This window comes from Meleagris gallopavo, chromosome 1 (genome assembly GCF_000146605.3).
Source record: "Meleagris gallopavo isolate NT-WF06-2002-E0010 breed Aviagen turkey brand Nicholas breeding stock chromosome 1, Turkey_5.1, whole genome shotgun sequence".
Taxonomy (NCBI): Eukaryota; Metazoa; Chordata; class Aves; order Galliformes; family Phasianidae; genus Meleagris; species Meleagris gallopavo.
Window position 1 is genome coordinate 186,655,651 of NC_015011.2, and position 22,866 is coordinate 186,678,516.

At 37.1% G+C, this 22,866-nt stretch overlaps 1 protein-coding gene across 2 annotated transcripts; it reads right to left on the reverse strand.

Moving 5' to 3' along the window:
* Positions 1 to 2,574: 2,574 nt before the first annotated feature.
* Positions 2,575 to 21,991, reverse strand: LOC109365506 (disks large homolog 2-like). Of its 2 annotated transcripts, none has more exons than XR_002111170.2 (2): positions 21,866 to 21,991; positions 2,575 to 3,192 (listed from the first exon to the last, which is right to left on the reverse strand). XR_002111170.2 is itself a non-coding variant. In XM_019612341.1 (2 exons), the coding sequence occupies exons 1-2, from the start codon at positions 14,883 to 14,885 to the stop codon at positions 2,961 to 2,963; spliced, it is 237 nt and encodes a 78-aa protein (XP_019467886.1). In that variant the 5' UTR covers positions 14,886 to 15,268; the 3' UTR covers positions 2,946 to 2,960. The 2 variants fall into 2 exon arrangements, 1 of the variants encoding a protein (XP_019467886.1); XM_019612341.1 differs by lacking the exon at positions 21,866 to 21,991 and adding an exon at positions 14,881 to 15,268 and having other exon boundaries at positions 2,946 to 3,192.
* Positions 21,992 to 22,866: the final 875 nt, after the last annotated feature.

Below are 22,866 nucleotides of genomic sequence, written 5' to 3' on the forward strand. Positions count from 1 at the left end.
AACAATCCTGCAGTGATCAGAGTTAGAAATTACCTTCCAGACACTTAATATAGACACCAGTCAATAATATCAATCAGGTGTGGTGAACTAGTGAATGCACAGCTTTGAATATCTACATAGCTGCAGTTCTGTTTGGAACTTTGGTTTTCCTTTGTGCAACTCATTTGTGTCTTTTATTTAGTTCTTTTTCAAAAAAGGTAAGTGAATGAATTACAGTGCCTTTAATCATGCAAGATGCTAAGAAAGCTTTTTATAAAACATCAGGTGCAATTGCACTGAAACCTGAAATCAGAAGGGTCTAAAACATAGAATAGAATTGCAGAATCATTAAGGTTGGAAGAGGTCACTAAGATCATCTAGTCCAACCATCAACCTATCCATCACTGTGCTCACTAAACTTTTGTCCTTCATATTCTGCTTGCTAGCTAGAAAAGCCAACATGTATTAAATAATCCAACTTTTATGGACTCACATCTTGTAATGCCCTTGCTCTGAATGTCTCAGAGGAAATTAAAAGAATATTTAAATGAAATGCCTTGCAAATTTCCTTCTTTATCATTTTCGAGTGCTGAAATATATGATCTACTGTACATATCTAGGCAAGCTAGTGACCTCCATGTTTACATGGTTATAGAGAACCCAGTACTTCCCCTTTTCTGGTAAAATCTCAAACAGTGAGGAATTAATTCAATAATATATGAAGGAGACAAGCAGGAAAAGAAGCATCTGAAAAGATATTTACTACTCCAGATTCAGTGTGACACAACTGCCTTGTATAGAAGCACATTCATTTTCTTTACTCTTTGAATGAGCTTATGAGTAGGGAGACAGGAGTTGGTATGTATATTACTGCACTGTATAGTAAAGGTTTGAAAGAGCAGTTCTCAGATAAATTGCCTGAACTATGAGTAGATAAGCATCCTGCAGTTGACTAGTACTGAAACCTACAGTCAAAACTGACAGGATTATGCCATGAGTTTGCTTCCTCTCAACATCTTAGTTTTAATGGATAATATTGAAAAATTAAAACAAAACAAAATACAGAACTACTACAGCCATTACAATTAGCATTAATATGATTCTGATTTTTTCATGTGTGGAATATAGAAAGCAAGCAATTTATTACCCATATTAGAATGAGAAAAGAGAACAATTTTGCAAGCAACAATCTCATCAGCTTTTCTTATTTACCAAGTTTCCTGTTATATCACTTTGCTTATACTGAAATGAAAATTTTAAAAATATTCAGCTTAGCAATAAAATTCAATATTTCTAGCACCTACTTGTTGTAAAATTTTTATTCATAAAAATACACCTACAAAATTGAATATCTATAGCACTAAGCTGCAAAGCTTTTTTACCTTTTCATAAGAAATACATTATTGGCATCCACTCCATTTTATGGAAATAAATTTCAAAATATCTTGCCAAAAAAAGTTATTAATAAATGATTCCCTTTCCTGTCCATTTCCACAATGTGTCTATTATTCGGTCTGGTGAATAACTTTTTCTGTTTCATCACAATCTGAAAGGATATGTTTATTTTAAGTTCTTTACCTGTAGGTTACTCAAAATGACTGTCATATCACACACTTGGTTTAATTCCAATATTTTATAACTACTACTGCTCCCTGCACTACTATTCTGATTACACACACACAAAGTCTCAGCAGATACACTTTTCTGAAAGATAGTTTAGCAATCTAATTGGCCACTGGAATCCAGACTTTCAGGGGTTCAACCTCAGATGCATGTTTAAATTTATTGTAACGTTTGCCAAGAGCCCTTCTGCAGATTTAGTGCTCTTTCAGAGAACAGAAGAGACATAGTATAGAGGATATTAGAAACAGTGCACTTTATGAACTGTGGGTGGGTAATCTCAGCAATTCCACATGTATTAGAAACAAGAAGACTCCAATGCTGGTATCAAAAACTACTAGGAATATACTGTAATATTCACAAAATTTGAAAGATAAAAGACACCAATGAAAGAAACCTACAGATTATCCCATGTAAATGAAAAAAGTAGAATAATCTCTCGTGCATGCCATATATGACATGCAAATTTATTCATTTCATGCATATGCTACTAATTACAGTCTTTCTTATGAAACAATTGTTATGGAACAAATAAATATGTTCATTCTGTTCCCGTGTACTGTGTAAATAATCATTTTCTTTGACCAGAAATCAGATATAAAGAAAAATAGCTCATTATCTAACAGCTAGTAGCTAGAGGGAAATTTCAGTTAGGAAAAACAATACATTTAAATTTGTTAAAAAGTAATTTCTACAGTTAAATACTTTTTACAAAGTTAAGGTGATAACACACAGTTTTATATGGTTAAAATTTCACCTTAACAAATAATATTCTGCTTTCTGTTCGACACTAGAATTTGTACTGATGCTGTCAGTCTTTTTATCCACAGGTAGCCATAAAGTTCTCTTTGAAATGATAAAGGTATTTAGACTAGTGCTGGTCTTATCCTAGACATCCATGGAATTTTTTTGAAGGAAAAAATGAAATTATTCTATGTACCTTGGTAAGTTAGTGCTCCTGTCTCCTTGTTCTAAAGAGAATTGTAGGAAAAAGCATCAACATGAAAGTAGAAAGGAAAAGTTGGACATACATGAAACAATCTTTAAAAAAGGAAGAATTCAGAATCTCATTATGTTATAGCATCTTCAATGAACTCCAAGGATCTCAGTAGAGTAAGTTTAGAAGAAATGTATCTTCCGTCATTGAAAAGCATACAATTTCTGTATCTTGCATTTATTCTGGAGGTAAGAAGCCATCTCTACAAGAAACATTACATCACACAAATCACAATGTCTTGCATTTCTTTATATGTAATGAAAACACACGGAATCATGAATCCAGGTTCTGCCAGCCTAAATTCACTGTATTTCTGTAATTGACAGGTTAAGCAGTTAACCAGTCAACAAAGACAGGTCCTGTTTCATCTATGAGAGAGGTTAAACATCAAGCTTAAAATGGACGTGTATTCATTTTCATATTTACCTTTAGGGCCTTTGAACAACTTGATCTCTACCACGGTCTCCAGAATAGGTCTCCTTCGACGAACATACAATCGAACTATGGAGCCAGCCTCTTTTAGGGCCTCCACGGCTTTGCTGTGTGAGACTTCTGACACGTCCACCTCATTCACTCGCAAGATGCAGTCGTTGACCCTTCAAGAAAAAGAAAGAACCATGTTATTTTAGACTGAGCAGTGTTTTGTCAGTAAAACAATAACCACTTAATTGGGAAGTTTGCCAGATGCAATAGTGCAATATGCTATAATCAGCAGTGAGATGGAAACAGAATGCACAAATTCTCCAAAATACATACTGGATTCAAATTAAATCATGCCTACTCACACCTACCATCTTCCATCACAAACTGGGGTTGGAGCCACTAGGGTGATGGAAATAATAAACAACTTGTTTTTACAGACTTAGTTAAAAAAGTTTGTACTAAACAGTATAATCTAGTTACAATGCATGGTATGACTACTACCATTGCTCTTAAGGAAATCTATTGATTTAATTCAATACAGAGAGATTGTAAAATACTTTCTTAAATCTATCTTACTTCTTCAACACAGCCAAAAAATTCTAACTCATCAAAGTACAAAGTTAAGCTCTAAGTGTAGACTCCAAAATAAGCTGTTTGGTAACAACATATGTTTTTCATAGAATACTAGAAGAAATCCCTCATAATCTTATTTTGGATATTCACTATATTTTTATGGGCCTGAACTAATTTATTCACCCTCAAAATGACCTAATTAGATGTAGTATTTTCCCTATTTTGTATATTGCTGCAAAGTTGTGGCATATAAATGGAGAATGAGGTTTTCACAAAAGATTATCTGAACTCCAAGAACTTAGGATGGATTTTTTTTTTTTACTTTCTTGTGCTGCTGTTTTTGCTTAAAAAAACAAAAAACAAAAAACAATAAAATAAAGCCAAAACTTCAAATATTATTTGAAACCAAAGATTTTCTGTGTTATCAGTATTTTCAAAGAAACTTTACTAGGAGAAGAATTGATAATAGCCTTCAACTGACTATTGGTCTGTCTTAGGAAGGGCACAACATTGAAACTCCCATTCTGATAATAAATTCTGTATGGCAAATTTTGCAGTTTTTCCAGTAATTTGACTTCCTGGTTTCCATCAATGCCAGGAGTAATCATTTTTGAAATGCATAATTGTCTGGTTTGGCTGTCAAATTAATAAGTGGTCTAATATAAATTACTTTATTCTATTAAATAAATTATGAATGCATCCTGCTACTTCCTCTTGGATAGTAATTATGCCTATGTTGAGCTGTCCTTCTATTAAATGTTGCTGTATATCTGATTCTTGACACATTTCTGACTCTCATTGTCATACCCGAAATATAGATAATGAAAACCAAGGATTTTAGCTATTGATTGGTTATGAAAATGAAAAGGTGGGAAAAGATTATAAAACTACTAAAAAGAAGGGCTACATTTCTTTTGTTTTCATATATGCTGTGCTCTGCATTGATAAATATCAATACTACTAGGTAGTTCTATATATCTAAAAACCTCTCATTAAGGTTCTGCTGAAGCCTTCTGTCAAGGAAAAAAAGACAAATCTTATGGAGCAAGTCAATGAAGGACATGGAATTGTACTTAACGTGCTAAAATCAGTAAGCCATATATATCTATTTACTGAAAAAGCCTTTGGAAAATGATTTTTACACTCCAACAGGAATCTCACTTTACTATCTGAAATTTGGCCATTTAGAGTTATCTACTTTAAAATAGTAAAGGCATCTTTAATAAAACATACACAGATTAATACTAGCAGTGTGGGACTCGATGATCTTGAACGTCTTTTCCAACCTGACAAATTCTATGGTTGTATGAATGTGAGATAATAAAAAGCTGCTCCATAATGGAAGTACTTTAGTATTTTGTTTCTACACAAAATTTATCAGTGCAGAAACAAGACTGACAGCAATCATCCCATTCAGTCTACTATGATGAAAACACCTAGCGCTAGGACATATATTCTTTGGGAACCCCAGGTTTTTATTTCCCTCACAAACACAGAGATGAATTGTTTAGTTTATGTAACTTTCTAGTTAGAAATAAATAAAATATTGAAGAACATGCACAGATGGGAGCGTGCAGGTGCATGCATGTTTGTACCGATAGAATTCCTATGGCTTTATCATAAATTTGGTAGAAATGCAAATGCTATATCTATATCTATACTACTTAAAAAAAAAAAAAATTCCAAGTGGGAAGAAATGGTTCCAATGAGTCTTGTTTCCATAACAAGAGAATTTTTACTATTAAAGCATTTATTTAATAGCATCAGCACTATTACATTATTGCCACTCTGCTTGTAAAACTTGACACTATATACTTTAGTACAGTGTGTTCACAGTTACTTTTTAAGATACATACTGTAAAAAATTATAAAGCTTTCTAATGAGCAAGAAAGTAGGAAAGGAAGTTTTACTCTAAGCTGCGATGATTTTCATGACACTTAAGAAACTATTTCTCTAGTTCTAGATGAAAAGAATTCTTAAAAAGGAGTCTCAAAATGGAGAACCTGACTTGCTAAGACTTAATATAACCTCAACATCTGTTGATGTTATGAGTTCATAAAGTTCTTGAATAAATTTTCTCATGTATCTTTGAAAAGTAATATGTAATTGAAAGTACTTTGGAAACTGCTTGTACCAGGTTGGAAACAAAAAGAAAGAAAGGAGAAAAGGAAAGAGGAAAGAAAGAAAGAAAAAAAAGAAAGAAGAAAGACAATTAATTCCCAAAATATTTTAAAAGAACATAAGCCCAGAAACAATGTTCATGCTATTGTTTCCTTGAAATAGAGGGACTTCATATCTCAGTTCAGCACAGCGTATAAGTCTATAATTAAATTTTGAGGTAATCCAATTTCCATTTTAGCCAAAATACTCATGTAGATAAATTTATTCAAGTCAGTTGAATCGCCCATGCAGGTTACTGCTGAGTGAAAATTGACTGAGGCAACACTTCCCACGGCATGCTGGCTCACCTAAATACTGTAACAAAATGGATATATTATATTAGAATTTGTGGAATAATTGAGTTATGAAGAAATTTGGTTAAAAAAATACAGAATACAATACACCCTACTATTATGCCAGGATAGTTACCACTGATGAAATAAATATGAGAGAGATTTTGCCTTTTAGGAGGAAGGTCAGGAACGCAGAGATTTACCAGTAGCTATTGCTATCTTCAAAGCAAGTGAGTGGTTGGATTAATTAAGGAAAAATGCTATACTTTAAGGGCTTCTAACAACTTTGTTCTAAACTTGACTATCTTCATCTGAGTTTTCTGATCACTGATTTCAAGAAACAGTGCAGACATCCTTGAAAAGCTGATAATTGCTTCATTCAAGTTGTAAGCAGAACTCTGAGGCATTTGTTAGAAATACAGTAGGTGACAACTCGTAATGATTATTTATTTCTGACTGTTCTGTGCAATATGGTGCCCTGCAGAGAAACCCAAAGCAGCCTAGTACAGCAGCAAAGAGCCCCAGAAGTCCAAATGGTCCTGTCAGGGTGCATTAGCCCACTTGCAACTCCTGAAATAAACTACTTGGAATCAACCATGGTCTCAGCAACAAGGAACTGATCTGTGTTCCATGGGACAATCATGAAACTGAATTTGCAGTAATCTATGGGTCTTAGCTATCATCCAGACACTTCTAGACTCATTAGTAACCTATTAGTGTGGTAGCCCTGGTTACACAAATATAGTTATCATGTTTTCTACTGCAGAAAAGCTAACATTAGCAAATCTAATGTCTTTCTTACTATCTTCTCTACAAAGCTAAAATTGATATGAACTTTAGTCAAAGCTTAGAAATCAAGATACAAAAAATATTATTAAGGGAGAATCAACATAAAATTCCATAGGTATCTGCTAAAGGAAGCACTGAACTTCCACTATATTTCTTTGCTTCTACTTTTGTCCAGCCTTTTCTATAAAAGTCCCTTTCTATAAAAAGGGACTGATGCTTTTTGTTTTGTTTTGTTTTAGTTTCAGAAGTCACAAGAACACAACATTTTAAGCAGGAGCACAAGATTATAGGTGGCAAGTTGAAAGCACTGATTATTCTTCTTTCTTAATGATATCAGTGATTCATAATATAAATATAGTATCTGACCCCAGGAGAATCAGCCTAGTCCATTAGTTAGGGAAGACTTCCACCTACCCTTTTTTTTTCTAATTCTCACTCACACCCTTCCCATGCCATGATAAGTAAAACAGTAGAAAACCTGATTATTGGTACTGGCTCATATAATTTCTTTGCATTATTATAATGATTATTTTATTTAATTTTCAACCAAGAATGAAGAATAAAAGATCTCAAATCTAATAATGTAGTCTTCAAATCCGCCTTTCCAATTAAGAACACAGAGCTAAAACTAAATGCCAGTGATACACATGTTCCATGGGACATACTGTTTCTTTAGGTATAATGATCCTTAGATACGTGATCCAATTTCCTTAGCAAAATCATAAACACCCTCAGGCCTCCTTCTGCCATTGTAAACTACTATAATTATTGTTATGTTCAATTTAAAAATAAAGGAATAAAACAAAAGCAGAAGAAAATCTCAGATCTCATTTTCATATTATGGTTCTTTCTACAAACTGAAGTCATAGAATCATAGAACAGTGTGGGTTGGAAGGCACCCTGAAAACCATCCAGTTTCAACTCTTCACCAAAGGCAAGGACACCCCCCACCAGATCAGGCTGATCAGGACCCATTGAGCCTGGCCTTGAGCACCTTCAGGGATGGGGCACCCACAGCTTCTTTGGGCAGCCTGTGCCAGGGCCTCACTGCCCTCATAGTGAAGAATTTCTTCCTTATACCTAATTAATCTACCTTTTAGTTTAAAGCTGCTACCCCTTATGCTATTTCTACACACCCCGATAGAGTGTGACACCGTCTCCAAGTTTGCCATGGGACCCCTTTATGTGCTGGAAAGCTGCTTTGAGGTCTCCACAGAGCCTTCTTTTCTGCAGACTGATCAATCCTAACTCTTTCAGACTGTCTTCATAGGATAGGTGCTCCAGTCCTCTAATCATCCTCGTGACCTCCTGTGGACCTGCTCCAACAGCTCCATTCTCTTGTGCTGGTGGCCCCAGAGCTGAGCACAGCACTGCAGACGTGGTCTCATGAGAGTGCAGTAGAGGGAGCAGAGCTGTCTGTGGTCTTGAGAGAAGTAAGGACTGAAACCAAAGAGTTGCAGATCCAAGACAGAAGATAAACAGTTTTATTCTCTTAATTCTCTAGCATGTGGGAAATAGCAATTAAATAAATTGTGGAAAAAACACAATGTTTTTCCATTAAATTGCTGGTCCAGTGATATCCCAACCCTTTTTATGCAACTCTGAGCAGGTCGCTTAGCTTCTTTTCCATAACCTTCAGAGGATGACAAGCCCACCTACTTCCCAACTCCTTTGTCTTCTGCTTGAGGAAAGTCTGCACTTTCTTGCTCAGCTAAGGAAAAATGCCCAGTGCAACGCCTAGGTATACTGAGCATAAATAACAAATAATTAACAAAAACAGCTCTCTGCTTCCTTCTGGCTTCATTCAGCCAGCCTTAGAAATGAGAGATGAGGGCCAAGAACTCCCACCACTCACAGAGGCGTGTGTGTGCGTGTGTGTGTGAAGATGGGGAACTAAACTCATGCATACCATTTCTGTGAGTAAATACAGCCAGATGGAAGCTTCCTCCACCTGTACTGGCAAACCAGTTTCTGTATGTTGGTTGCATGGAGCAGGCTGAGCTGACAAGTCCTGTGAGAAGCAGGATGTGCTCAGTTCAATCTGCTCCTGCTGAGCCTGACAACTTACACCAGTAATCAGCCTGACTGTCAGCCAAAGATGGAAATCCAATCCTAGGAACATTTTTTTCATGTAAGTATATGTACAGATTTTTTCAGTATGTAATGAAAACCCAGTGTGTCCTGCAGCAGACCACCAGTCTTCAGCCCACACCTTCTGGCATAAGGTTTTGGAGAGTGACATAAAATTGTGTTAGTTGCCCCCATAGCTCACTGTGTTCTCCTTTGGATCTCTGCAGCAACCTTGACCTAGAAAGAGCAATTCATCTTTCCAAGAGAAAAGTAAAAATCTAGCTTGTTCCCTCCTAAATGATGAAGCAGAGAAGAAGCAGAGGAGCAGTAGAAAAAGCCTACGCACAGCAGACCCTGCTCATTCCCTCTATACAGGTGCAGTGTGTCAGATACTTTTCTGATTTCCTTGTCCAGGAGAAACTACCACTAAGCTCTTGCCTTCCAAAAGGCAACAGCCATGTAGGACTGCACCAGAAAGAATGGAGGAAATTCCTCATCACTATATGGAAGAATATAGAATCCACTGATGGTTTAGGAGGTAGAAATGCCTACTGTAATGCTGTCAAAAGCTTCATCCAAAGCTTCCCATCCATCAAGGCTTCCCATCCAACAAGGCTTAAGGTTACATCAACTTGACTAACAGAATTGTTACCAGAGGATTTTCATTTCACTTTTAACAAAAGCAAGTGTAAAGTCTTGCATCTGGGGAGGAATAATTGCATGCACCAATACAGGCTGGGGGATGAGCTGCTGGAGAGGAGCTCTGCAGAGAGGGACCTGGGCGTCCTGGTGGACGACAGGTTGGCCATGAGCCAGCAGTGTGCCCTCGTGGCCAAAAAGGCCAATGGCATTCTGGGGTGCATTAAAAAGAGTGTGTTCAGCAGGTCGAGGGAGGTGATCCTCGCCCTCTACTCTGCCCTGGTAAGGCCTCATCTGGAGTACTGTGTCCAGTTCTGGGCTCCCCAGTACAAAAAAGACAGGGATCTCTTGGAAAGAGTCCAGCGGAGGGCCACAAAGATGGTGAAGGGCCTGGAGCATCTCCCTATGGAGAAAGGCTGAGTGAACTGGGTCTGTTTAGCCTTGAGAAAAGAAGACTGAGAGAGGACCTGATCCAGGTCTATAAATATCTGAGGTGTGACAGCCATAGCAGTGAGGCCAGTCTCTTTTCAGTGGTACGTGGAGACAGGACGAGGGGAAACGGACATAAGCTGCAGCATAGGAAGTTTCGCACGAATGTGCGTAAGAACTTCTTCACGGTGAGGGTGACGGAGCACTGGAACAGGCTGCCCAGGGAGGTTGTGGAGTCTCCTTCTCCGGAGATATTCAAGACTCGCCTGGAAACCTACTTGTGTGACCTGCTGCAGGGAACCTGCTTTGGCAGGGGGGTTGGACTCAATGATCTCTGGAGGTCCCTTCCAACCCCTACAATTCTGTGATTCTGTGAGTTCATTTCTCGAAGACAAACTAAAAGCGAATTGTTGAACTTCAGAATAGGCACCTGCCTGAAATGATGTTGAATTTCCATAATCTGTTTATAATATGGCTGTACTGAGATTGGAGATGCAGCCAGCACAGCTACAGATCTATCAGAAGACACATGCAATTATTGTCCATTGTTATTGCATTAGTTACTTGTGGCTTTTTTAATGCAGCAGACATACTAAATGTCAATGTATTAAAAAGTCTGCATAGTAGTAACAGATTTGGAACTCAAGCCAATAACTGGTAACAATATCAGTAAAAAATATTAGCACAACAGATCCTTATCATGCACAGCATCTCTTCTCCCCTCTCACTAGGTTTCATCCATGACTGTAAGTTCTATTTTGGAAGTTGTAAGTCAGAAAAAGACAATTTATTGCACACTATATAATTAGGAGTGGAAAAATCCCTGCAGCCTTTAAACTGCTGGAAAAAAATATATTTAGAACATTGAATATGTTCCTATTCACACAATTTCAATGGAGGATACATCAGCATTTGCTTTTTTTCTTTTATCTCTTTTAAAAAATACATTTTAAAGGTCTTAAGCTCAGCTGTAAGACTTCACTCCAGGCAAAACCTTGGCTAAAAAGCAGTTTATCTGTTGTTTAAGATACTTTGGATCATTTCTGCGTTTTATCCTAGTTCTGAGAACTTCCTGAGTGAGGATGGGACTCTCCTCCAGTTAACCCTTTTCCACCACAATGAGCAGATTCTTTTATCCTTTTAGGCAGTGTGGCTTTATTATGAGGTATCTATTTCTTTGGAGGTGCTTATATACACCTCTTCATTAAAAATATCTACCAAGGTAATATGTAGAATCCAAGAGAGTCTGAACCCAAAGATTATTCATGTTATATCAAACTGGTACGGTGAAATCCAAAGTAGGGTGACACACGCCAGCAAATACACTGACAGCAGTAGATCTAGCATGGAAAGCCATCTGAAACAATGTTTACCATATGTCTACAGCCAATTATAATGGGTAAAATGCCACATTATACCACTCTGGAACTCAGAGTTCGTTTGGAGGTACCTTGAGCTCCTGCACAATCCAACTGATTTCAAGAGAGGGCCCATTAATGGCTACTAGGAGAAATAAAATTAGGAAAAAGACAGTTGTAGCTCCAAAGTGCAAAAACCTCTCTTACAGCTCCCTGACCAACCACATCCCCCCAGGGGAAAGGAATCCACCTAGTCCTTTGCCCAATGGGAACACTTCTGCCCCTTGATGATTGTGCTTCAGGGGAGATCAGAGCTAAGGTGTGTGGGTTAAGGTGCTTCCATGGCTGCAAAGATAAAAGCCACATGAAGCCATAAACCAGGCCAAAGGTCCATTGGGCCTGCTGTTTCTTTCCAAAAAAATGGTATAGGAAAAGCCTAACACAGTATTTACCCAGAACACATTTTCAGATGCTGATGACTTGGGGTTTCCTGAATCACTCCTTTAAATTTAACAGCCTGGGATAGGTTCCACGGATTCATTTAATTGTTTTCAAAACCCACCTAAATTTAACATCCAGTTAAATAAATAAATATCTTTATTTGTTGTCCCCAAATCCTGTCATTAGAACAGAGAGCAAACATTCATCCCTAGTCATTCTCAATATTCTGCTTCTCTTCTGTGGTTAGGAAATGGGACATAATCTCTTGTCTTTGATAACTGATTTTTCATTATAGGAAGAAAGGCCCTGGTAGACAAACTCTTCAAACCAAAAGCATGCAGCTGATCTAGTGGTCACAGTACTTACCAGGAGTGATAACATTTTGGAGATGGACCCCCCCTCCCCTCCATCTTTCTATTTAACTGAATTCCTCTCAGCTGTACCTACAGACTTAGATATAGCTGAACTCTGAAAAAAATGCAGTTCACGTCAAACCTGTTTTTACTGTGCTTAGTTTCTTAGAAATGACATTGTTTTACAGTGAAAAAAAAAATTCCAGTCAAGTTAAAACAAGTCTTTTCATTCTAATATACTTGGAATTATAATAATATAAAAAAAGAATAAAATAAATAAAAGGTTAGATGATAGTTAGGGAAACAAAAATCAAAACAACCGTCTGCTGCCTCATTATCCACAATTGCCTCCTAGAAAAATGATTCCATCACTGAAGCTATTCCACTTTGTATAATGTATTGCTCTCCTTAAATGGCAGACAAAATCTCCCCATTATTGAGGAAAGCATCCTCAATACAAGACTAAAAATAATTTTTGCCTCTTTCTTTGACTTTAGACGTATTATAGAAATTGTACCAACACCTGAAAGTAATGTAGGTTCCCCTGATCTTTCCTCATGATATTCAGAGAGTGGACTCTGGCTCACAACTGTACCTGACTCTCTAAACAGCACACTCACTGCAAAACCTTTCTGACTCAGCTTATATTTCTTGTCTTTCAGGAAGCAAAACAATTTTGGAAGGAAAGAATAAAGGACATCTTGTTCACTGTCCTTCCAGTTTATTGATCTGATAACTTCTCTGAAAGCTGTGGGCTCATATTCTACAGAGAGAGAAGGATGGAGAATGCACGTTTCCCTTCAGAGGTGAGCTGAAACTGATGTAACCACTACTTTTGTGAATGAAGGCAGCTTTGAATTATTCTTTTCCCTTTGTCACTGAAAGAAATTTGGATCTCCTTTTGTATCAAGAAGTGTTTGCTCAGCTGTAGTATAATATGCTGAAGTCTTTTCAGAGGACAGCAATATTTTATGAGGTTAGGCAGCCAGCTCCCCATTTAAAAATGCTTGCAAAGATACTAGACTTAAAAAACAGCTTATTTAATCAATTACAAGTCACATAAATAAATGGTTGAATAAATGTATGATTTAAACAATTCCCCACAACTGAAAACTTTAAAAAAATCTTCTACTGCCTAATGCACTAAGGGTTTATGTTTTAAATTGCTCATTTCCAAAATAAATTTGGTAAGCAGTTAACCCGAGTCAATTCTTAGCCATAAGAGTGAATGTGTTCATAAAATTTTAAAATTGAAACTGCAGAACATTAATTTGACCTTATTATATTCAAAGCTGTATAAAAGCTGAAGCTTCGTGAAACTGTATGAATGCTTACTGCATTGTACTGACTTGGGAGTATTTGAAAGTTATTCATGGTGACCTCGTGGAACATAGCTAACAATATCCAGGAGCTAAAAAATGGCAGATTCCACAATAACTTTGAATATCACTGTCTACATCTTCATCTTCACTTTAGGGAAAAAAAATACTGCCACAGTTTCTCATATGTCTGCTCCAAAGTTGAATTAAGCAAACAACAACACTGTAAAAACTGTCATTCTTTTTTTTGTCTGATGAAATCTAGAGGTGTTTGGGATGCTTAAAACTAATGTGGAGTGAGAAGAGAAGAAAAACCTCACTTGGTTACACCTCCCAGAGCCTCCTTTACACACACTTTAAGAATGGGAAGTAGTCATTAGCTAAAAGCAACTCATCTTACAGGGTGTAGCTTTAGAGTTGAGAGGGAGGAGTAGCTAGCATTCATTCGATTTACACACACACAGATTCAAGCATAAATTTTTTTGAAAAGCTAAAACTAAATGCACATATAATAGGAGAACCTCTCTATTTTTCTTCCTTCGTCACAAATATCCTGAAGGCAGAATCAGAGCTTGTTTCTATATGATGTACTCAGAAATGCAGTTGTTCTAATTCATTTATCATGAAACGATTTTCTGCATCAAACTTCCAACTACTGGTTGGTTAGCATAACTCAAAACAAATTAATTCTCATTTGGTAGGTTAACTACACCTGCAGTAATTTTGTACAGTGTTTATGATCTTTTACTTCACATATTGTTCTTTTAAGACATTTCCTGCATATTATAGATTTCCTTTCTCACAGAATATGCAAGATTCAGTTGAAGCAGAGTTAGGGATCGTGATCCACAAACATATGCCTGGGTAAAACTGCTGTGCTGGGTATGAATTCTTCCTTTCCCTAAACACACCAGGATAAAAGATGAAAAACAACGTATTTCCACCCATGAAAGACTATTTTTTACTTATCAGACCTGAAATTCCTGCCTTCAGCTCCTTAAAACCAAGTACAAAGTTACTGAACACAGTAGATCTGAAAGAGTGGAGAGCACACACACGGGTTAGATGATTGAGGTCTGCCAAAGGTAGTTAGCAACCACTGGCCTGGTGAGTAATTGATCAGCCGCTGGGCCTGATGAGCCCATGTCGTTATATAAATGTTTGATTTTGACTGCAATCTCATGACAGGGAGAAGACAGCTTTATGTAGGCAGGGAGGGCAGGATGGGGAGGGGGAGCAGAGGGTGGGCAGGAGGATTCCCCACAATAGGTTCTCAAAGTTCAGCCTGATTTTCTTTATTAACCTCTTCCACAAGACATATATGCAGCAAGTACTCTTCTCTCATTCATTCCTCAAAAATGACAGTACGAATTAAGTTATTCCCCCCACCCTTTCCGTTTCTTATCCTTGGGATCCTTGGGATCCTTAGCTCTTACCACATTTTTCCATTCCTCCGTCCGTTCTCTAACTCCCCAATTATCCTCCGTCTCTCTGCCTCTGGTGTGATGCTTTCCTTCTGAAACCACTGCCAAGAGCAGACAAGCTCTGAAGCTCCAAGAGCGCCCAGGCTCTGTCAGCACTTCGGCTCCGGCAGCTGGCACAGACAGCAGCCTCTGATGGTGGCCAGAAGGAAAACTTCTGCTCACAGACTGAATATTTGTGTCTGCCTCCAAAGCCAGAGGCCAAAGTGGGACAGCGGAGAGGCAGTGAAGTAGAAAAAGGAGGCGTAGGCAGTTGTGGGATGTTGTGAGAGGGAGGTGTTGGGATAAAGAAATGGGAAAGGAAAACAAAGCGCTGTGAAGCCTGAGATGAATGAAGGAGGCACCAGGAAGCTGCAGAGCTCCTCCCAGCTGCAGGCTGCTCTGCAGGTCGTGGAAGGTGCCCCAGGGCAGTCTCCATAGGTGTGGAGGAGGCAGGAACATCTGCCAGGCCTCACTTACCCTCTGAGCCCTCCAGTTTGGCTGGCTCTGGTGCCGTGGGGGGGTTCTGAGGCCCAGAGCTTCTCGGTGAGCACGGAAGGCTGACGTGCTGCCTTGGGCCCTAGGTACGCTTCAGCTGCTGAGTACACCAAATGCTTGCTTGTTCTTCACCCGTGGTTAAAATCCTCCCACCTGACACTAGTGCTGTTTGAAGCATATTCAGGTTTGTGCAGGAAAACCAGTTACAACAGATAACCCACGAGGCAATTCCACGCTCAGTATTTTTACAGGCACTTTTCATCTTTGGCGCTCAAAGTGCTTTGCAAATATGAACTCGTTTCAGCTTCACAACAAGCCCTGTGAGGCAAAGATAATGATCACTGTACCTATTTTACAAATGGGGAAACTTTAGCACAAAAGAAGAAAAGTGTTACCACAGATCAGGCGGAGCAAGTTGAGAGGAAAACTACGCGGTCCTGCACTAACAGGTAGAAAACACTCCCTTCCGCTCTGGTTTGATTAAGAAGAGCTCTTCCAAACAAAGGTGTAGCATTAAAAAAATGAAAGAGGGAAAAACATGTCGTTCAAGTTCTGTAAGAAACTTCAGCAGCTTCAGAACATTTGGTGCCATTAGGCTCCGCGCCTTAGAGTACGTGAAAAAAAATCTTGCCTTTTGCAATGATGTAACTCAGAGTAACATGCAGAAGTGCACAATGCAAATAACACACCCAAACTACTCCTGCATCTTGCGAGGCTTATACTAAAACTTGCATGCAATGGGGACATAAATTTAAAATCCCAGCTCGAATTTCTGTAGTAAGAGTGGAGTGAGGAATGTGTCAACAGAGATCAGGAATGGGCAGGAAACAGAGTTTGGCTGGAGTCTGAAAGTCCAAATGTTTATCCAAACAGCAGCCGAGAGTTTTGACAGCGCATGAAATAACAGACTCTCTGTCTCACCATGCGTTAGGATTTCTTGTTTGGGATGTCAGAAGCAAAAAGCCAACCGAGCTTTTTCTCCGAAGTTTTAGAATCAAACCTTTGCTGTTTATAAGGAACTTTAAAAAAAGAAAAAAAAAGAAAAAAAAAATTCAGTTCTCTTTTCATCCCAGTTCTCTTTTCATCCCAAATCTTATTTTCAGATTCAGTGGGAATTGAGGGAGATAAAAAATTCAGCACAACCCTGGAGGGTTACACCTGCTAACCATAGGAACAGATGTGAAATATTTTTTCCTTGACTAATGCTACACTCCATAGAGAGCTAATGATTTCTAAGGTGCATAACCACAGAAGGCTTCTTACACCAGATGAATTATCACTGAGCTATTTAAATTCGTAACTACAGCAGCAGTGCAAACATGTCAATGAACTAATCACTTGGACTTGGCTGCACAGTGCTGTTCTGCTGTTGCAGCTCTCTGGGGCTACTGACATTTCTGCTGAGATGGCTGCTAAAGAGTCCCATTGACCAGTTCAGTACCACTGCATGAAAACACCTTGTGGAAAGGGCTTTATAAAACTGCAGGATACCTAAAGTCCTAATATTGTGTTACTTTGCTTTTTGTTATTCACAAGCAGTGGTTTCGGTTAGCAGGAAACAGTTCAGAAACTTACTTGGGCAGAAATTAATCCTGTGCATTAAAAATAGAAGTAAAAACAAACAAAACATCAAAAAAAAAAAAACCACAAAACTTCAGGAATGTCCATCATTATAATCTATAGAGAGGCCATTAAAATTCATCAGTTTCAAAGCCGACAAGACAAAGAACAGCCATGGCTTTTCTCCCCATTACATTCTATTTCATTTACCTAGGAATTTATCTGTCAAAACATTATTTCCCATTTCTTCCCTACACAGTACAAGAGATTCTTTTAGCAGCCTATCAAATTATTTTCAAAGTAGAAAAAGCAGAAGTATAATCAAATTCACAGACATACTGGGGGTCTGCAGTACCAAATAAGGAATGCTAACTTCATGTAGAGAAAAAGGAGAAAAAAGATTCAGCGAAAGAAATGTGAAGCGGTGAAAGCAGCTGAAGGGAGAATTTAATGGCAACATATTCCATTGGTGAACAAAAGTGTAGGCTGATAATTTAAAATGTGGGTCATGGTATCCAATGATCAATTAAAAAAAAAACACATAAAAATTTAGTTGTTTTGTGACTTGCCTTTTCTTTGTGCAGGGTCCCTGTAATAATTCTACCTATTTTGTATCACAGTAACCTCAAAAAGCTATATGCACAGGTACACAAACACTGTTAATAAGATCAAACTTCCTAACACAAGCCAGGACAGAACAAGCAGTCAATAATTTGTGATGTAATTTACGACTGGAAAGCAAGCATGTTTTACCTAATGGGGTGAATGTCTCTTTATTAACTTACTACTAAATTACGTACTGAACTAATAGCATTGACAGAGGCCTGTAAACACTACAGATTTGAATCAGTGTTTTGTGGCAGTACAGTAATTATAATAACATCCTGAACAAGCTTTATGCCTTTTCAAGGCACACAGACCTGGTACTGATAAGCTTAATACAAGATCAGAAGTTAACAAACAGGAATTTAAGCAGTGAATCACAGAGCAGACAGACTTCTGTTTTGATACAATGGTGGTGAAATAGAGCCAGTTTCCCTGAGCCAGATTAGAGACATGGCACGTTCCTCCATTTCTTCTTTCCTTTGAGTTTCTCAGGCAAAATGCATATAATAGCTATACCAGTGTGCTTCTTAATTCTAATTTTGAAGCTTTGAATGAACAGTATGAACTTGTAGTGTTTCCTCCCTGGTTCATCTTTAGTGAGACACAGAAATAGTAAAAAGAAAAACAGTCTGATCAGAATGCAAGCTTTGCCTTTAAATTCATTTTTCTCAGTGCTATTTTTATGAACATGATATCCATGAGAAATCTTATCTTCAGAGTTCCTCACTTACTACAAAGATCTAGGTAAATTTATAATCCTTTGACACATCACAGTGGGTTAGTTGATAACTGAAGAGAATACAAATCTAATTTGTTCAAAACCTTTGCTGGTAGGCATTTAACTAAAGCCCATAAGGCACACAAATAGGAGAGAGGGAATCACTATTCTATTCCAAGCTTTCTGCCTGATTTACTAGATAACTGAGGGCAAGTTATTTAGACTCTTGTCTCCTCCAATTAGCCTGTGTGTTATTTTCCTTTTCCAAAAACCGGATCAGTTTGAAAGCAGGGGAAAAACTTCGCTTTGGCTGACTATTATGATGTTGGTAGAACAAGGCAACATGTCTTAAAAATGCTGCAGTTACATAACCTTAAAGTTGCTGACAACCAGTAAAGTAATATCAGGAAGGACACATTTGCAAAGTAAAGACAAACACTGCACTCCTTTAATAGTTTTTAAGCTATAAAATTCTGATGGCTGGGACACACGTGCTGATTCTAATTAGCCTGCCAATGGTAACTGGCAGTAGATGCAGTTTATTCAGTGTGGTTCAGTAAGTTCTCCTTACAAATAATCATACTCCCAAGAAAATAAGGTTGATAGGTTCACAAGTGGGAAGAGACTTAAAACCAGTTTCCTAGAAGAAAGAATGAATGAAAAAGCTACAGGTCCAGGCAGCTTACCAGGGCACTGTGCCTTCAGGCATAACCATTTTCTTCCTTTTGACTCACTTTTCACATCAACTCTCTTTCCTACTGAGTGCAGCTCAAGCTCAAGTACCAAAATAAACCTTGGACATTAACCACTTAAATTCAAAGCTGTCAAAATCTCACATTCCTGTAAATAAACTCTTTGGTATACAGTCACATACACAGTAACAATCAGATTTTTGAATCACAGGTAAGATTCCTAGGACTACAGAATTGTTACAGATACTGATAGAAACATGGCTTATCGCATTTCTTGGTGGATATACTGTACATCACTGAGCTGATGATCCTATTGGGTGGCCTTTGCTGATATGTACACTTAACTATCATGTATATTAGTGAAGACTGCTCCAGGATATCTAGGCTTATTGGCAAAAATCACTGATACATACACTTCCATGTGTTTCTTAAAACATGACAGGATTTTTTCCTTGCTAATATCATAGCAAAGTGAAAAACCCTCCTAGCACATAAAACAAAGAATGGAGGAAAATTCTAGGAGAATCCTGTAAAATAAAATCTCACCATCAAAAACAAGCTTGTTTATATGATAAAATCACAGAATCATTAAGTCTGGAAAGACCTCAAAGATCTTCTATTCTAACCATCAACCATCCCAATCATGGCCACAATGGAAGTACCTGTCTTGCATTTCATATTGAAAATTTTCTTGAAGTCACAATGAGGTTTTTGAACAAATTCTGCCCTTTCATTATGTAAAATTCTGAAAGAGCAATATTATCTAACGGTGTAACTGGGTAGCTTGCATCTGACTGTAATAGTGGGAAAGATAGGTTAATGCAAATTCCCATGTACTATAAAATTTTATAAGAGTTCAAGGAAAACTGAGACAGGAAATAAAATCCTTTGAGTGCTGAGGAGGATACAGTTACCAAGAAGAAATTCAAAATACTCAGTATAATAATTCTTACCGTGTGATATTCAGCTTAAAAATTGAGATTTTTTTACTACTGTGTGTAAAACCCACAGGATTAAGTCAATCCATTTCCCTCATGGCAGGTTTCTGAAACATATTTTGAGATGCTTCACGTTTTCTTTGAACTAAAAAAAATGTTCTACTGATCCAATTATAAATAATTGCATCTGGATATTCTTTACTAACAAAAGAGGAATTTGGTGTAAAGAAACTCTGTTTTCAAAAAAGAAGAGCAAAAAGTACCACACCAAAATATATGTTTAGCAATTATTTTTATTACTGGAGTTAAATTTAAATTATAACATTCTACTTCAAAATGTGAAAAAGAAATACTGTATCCTGAGACTATTATTAAAGTCTCAATAATAAGATAAACTTCTACTGCAAAATACAAAGCTTCCCAGTTCTAATCCTAATATGGATTAATGAATTGCATTAGTACGTCTTTTGTGAATTTAGAAAGTCTTCTTAAGACTTTTACAACACAGTAATTACCAAATAATAATGAGTTAAATTTACAGTAGTTAATTAGCATAGCAATGAATCACAATATACTTGATTTCATATAAGGATAGTAAGAAAAACAAATGCAATGATGCATGTCTTCTTAATAGCTTAAACCAAAAAAGCTTTCAAAAGTAATTAAAAACTCTACTAAAAGATATATTTTTTTCTTTTGCAAAAGATTCTTTCTTGTTTGTAGTAAGGTTTAGTACATCTTATGTACTTCATCATATCAAATTTGATTTCCAAACACTAATGTTTTAGATATTCACTTTAGGAAAAGATGAATCATGATATAGAAATGACTAAGTTTGTCTTCACTGACTGTTAGGGGATTCCAAGATGACCATCTTAGAGGTAAATTGCTGCACTTTAGTCACAAAGTTACATGAAATTATTCCTTTTCCTTTCCTCCACAGTCTTATTTAGATCATAAACTCTTCAGGCTCTGCCAAACACCTTGACTCGTTATATTAGTAAAAATAACATTATTTTAAAAAAGAAATATTCACTGATCAATGCCCCATACTTTTATCTTTGAATTAAAGGACAAGGCTTTTGCAAAAATGTTATTGTTACCATCTGGTCATATTTTGTGAATTTTTGGCCATCTGCTTTTGGCAAAAGCTCCCATAGTTTAGGTTGCAGTGCTGAGATCATAAAAGCTTCGGAATTGTATCTCAAGTCTTTCCAGTTAAATTGCCAACAAGCTTCACAACTGATAGATGAATGTCAGTGTCTAAGATAGTCAGAACCCTTTCTGTATTAAATCCATAAGAAAGGGAAGAATCAGCAATTCTGTGGTACCTCTTGTTTTAAGAGAAGTGCTACAGTGCATTTGAGAACCACAAATTCCAAGTGACCTCCAAGAATCCTCACCTTACGGAGGTAACTCAAAAGAAAGAACATAGTCATAGTCATATCTGTCATATTTGCCCAGATGGAAAAAACAAAAATTAAAATAATAATTTGGAAATGCAGATTAAGCATACCTCACCAGCACAGTCAAGCAATAGGAAGCAAATAACTCTACAGATATCTGTAGCTATTTAGGAATGTCTCTGTAGCTTGGGAACTGTTGGTTGTCTTAATAAATAACAACAGTACATAGTTCTTCAGTCCAGACCATATAATGGTCAAGACTTTCTTGCTGCTAATGTCCTTTTCCTCCTCCTTTGTATCTCTTGTACTAATTGAAACTATTGGTACAAAGCCAGAGGTAGAATCAACATCAAGGTTTTAACTAAACTTATTCAATTGGTTTACACTACTTAAAACAGTTCTCCTATCTTTGCAGAAAGGAAACTTGTCATATCATTTAGTCCCTCTGGCTCCATGAAAGACAGTTCACACTTGACTCCTAGAGGACAATCTATAATAGCGCTGTGTTTTGTTTCTACATATCTGTAGGGAGTTAACTTTTACCTGAGTCTTCCATCCTCTGCTGCGGCTCCTCCTGGTATAATCTTAGTAATGAATATCCCAGGATCATCCCCAATGTGTGGGTTATCTGTTCCTCCAGCAATACTGAACCCCAGGCCAGAATTTCCCTGAAAAAAAGTAAAGAGAATACATCACCAAATGCTAAATTTCTACAGAACTTATTTGCAGTGGATGAACTAAGTATCCTATTTCGTTTAAAGAAAGCATTTTATCTGGCATCATCATACTTTCAGGTGGATGACTCAGCTAGAAAAAATCGTCAGTTAAAGAGCAGAGGCTGCAAAAATAAAGAACTCCCAGAATTAATGGCAGAGATAATGGATGCTCCTACAGAAACGGGATTTGACCTAAAATTGTTTTCAAACAGTCACATAAATTAGCCTCTGAACTCCAATATGAATTTATCTAAATCAATGAGAGCTAGAGGCTAAAAAAACTTTAGAGCTCCAAAAAGACTTTTAAAAGGTCCTTCATTTATAAACAGAAACAGTGAGTAATGTTTAGCTTTGAAGGATTTTAGTACGCTTTTTTTTTTTTGTAGAAAATAGATCATTGTTCAGATTCACATGCGTGTATAAAACAAACAAAAGAAAACAAAACAAACAATCAAAAAAAATACCAAACAAGAACAGCCAACCAAAACAAAACAAAACTGTGTTTCTTCTGCTCTATTGATTTGCTACAAGGAAATGTTTGAAATATTCATTTTGAAGGTCTACTCAATAATTCTATGTACTGCTACCACCACTTACGAAATATGAGACATAAATAGGGATACATGCATATACATACATTTGCACATGCAGTCACTGTTTATCACATGATTTTAACCAGCAATTCTAACCCATTTTTGGTAATATATATTAATTACTACACTTTTTCTATGTAAATTAATATTGATCAGATACTTTCTTTTGTGATATAATAATAAATTCAATGCAGTATTGCACCATTTTAGTCTCCATCATGTGAAGGCATTTTTA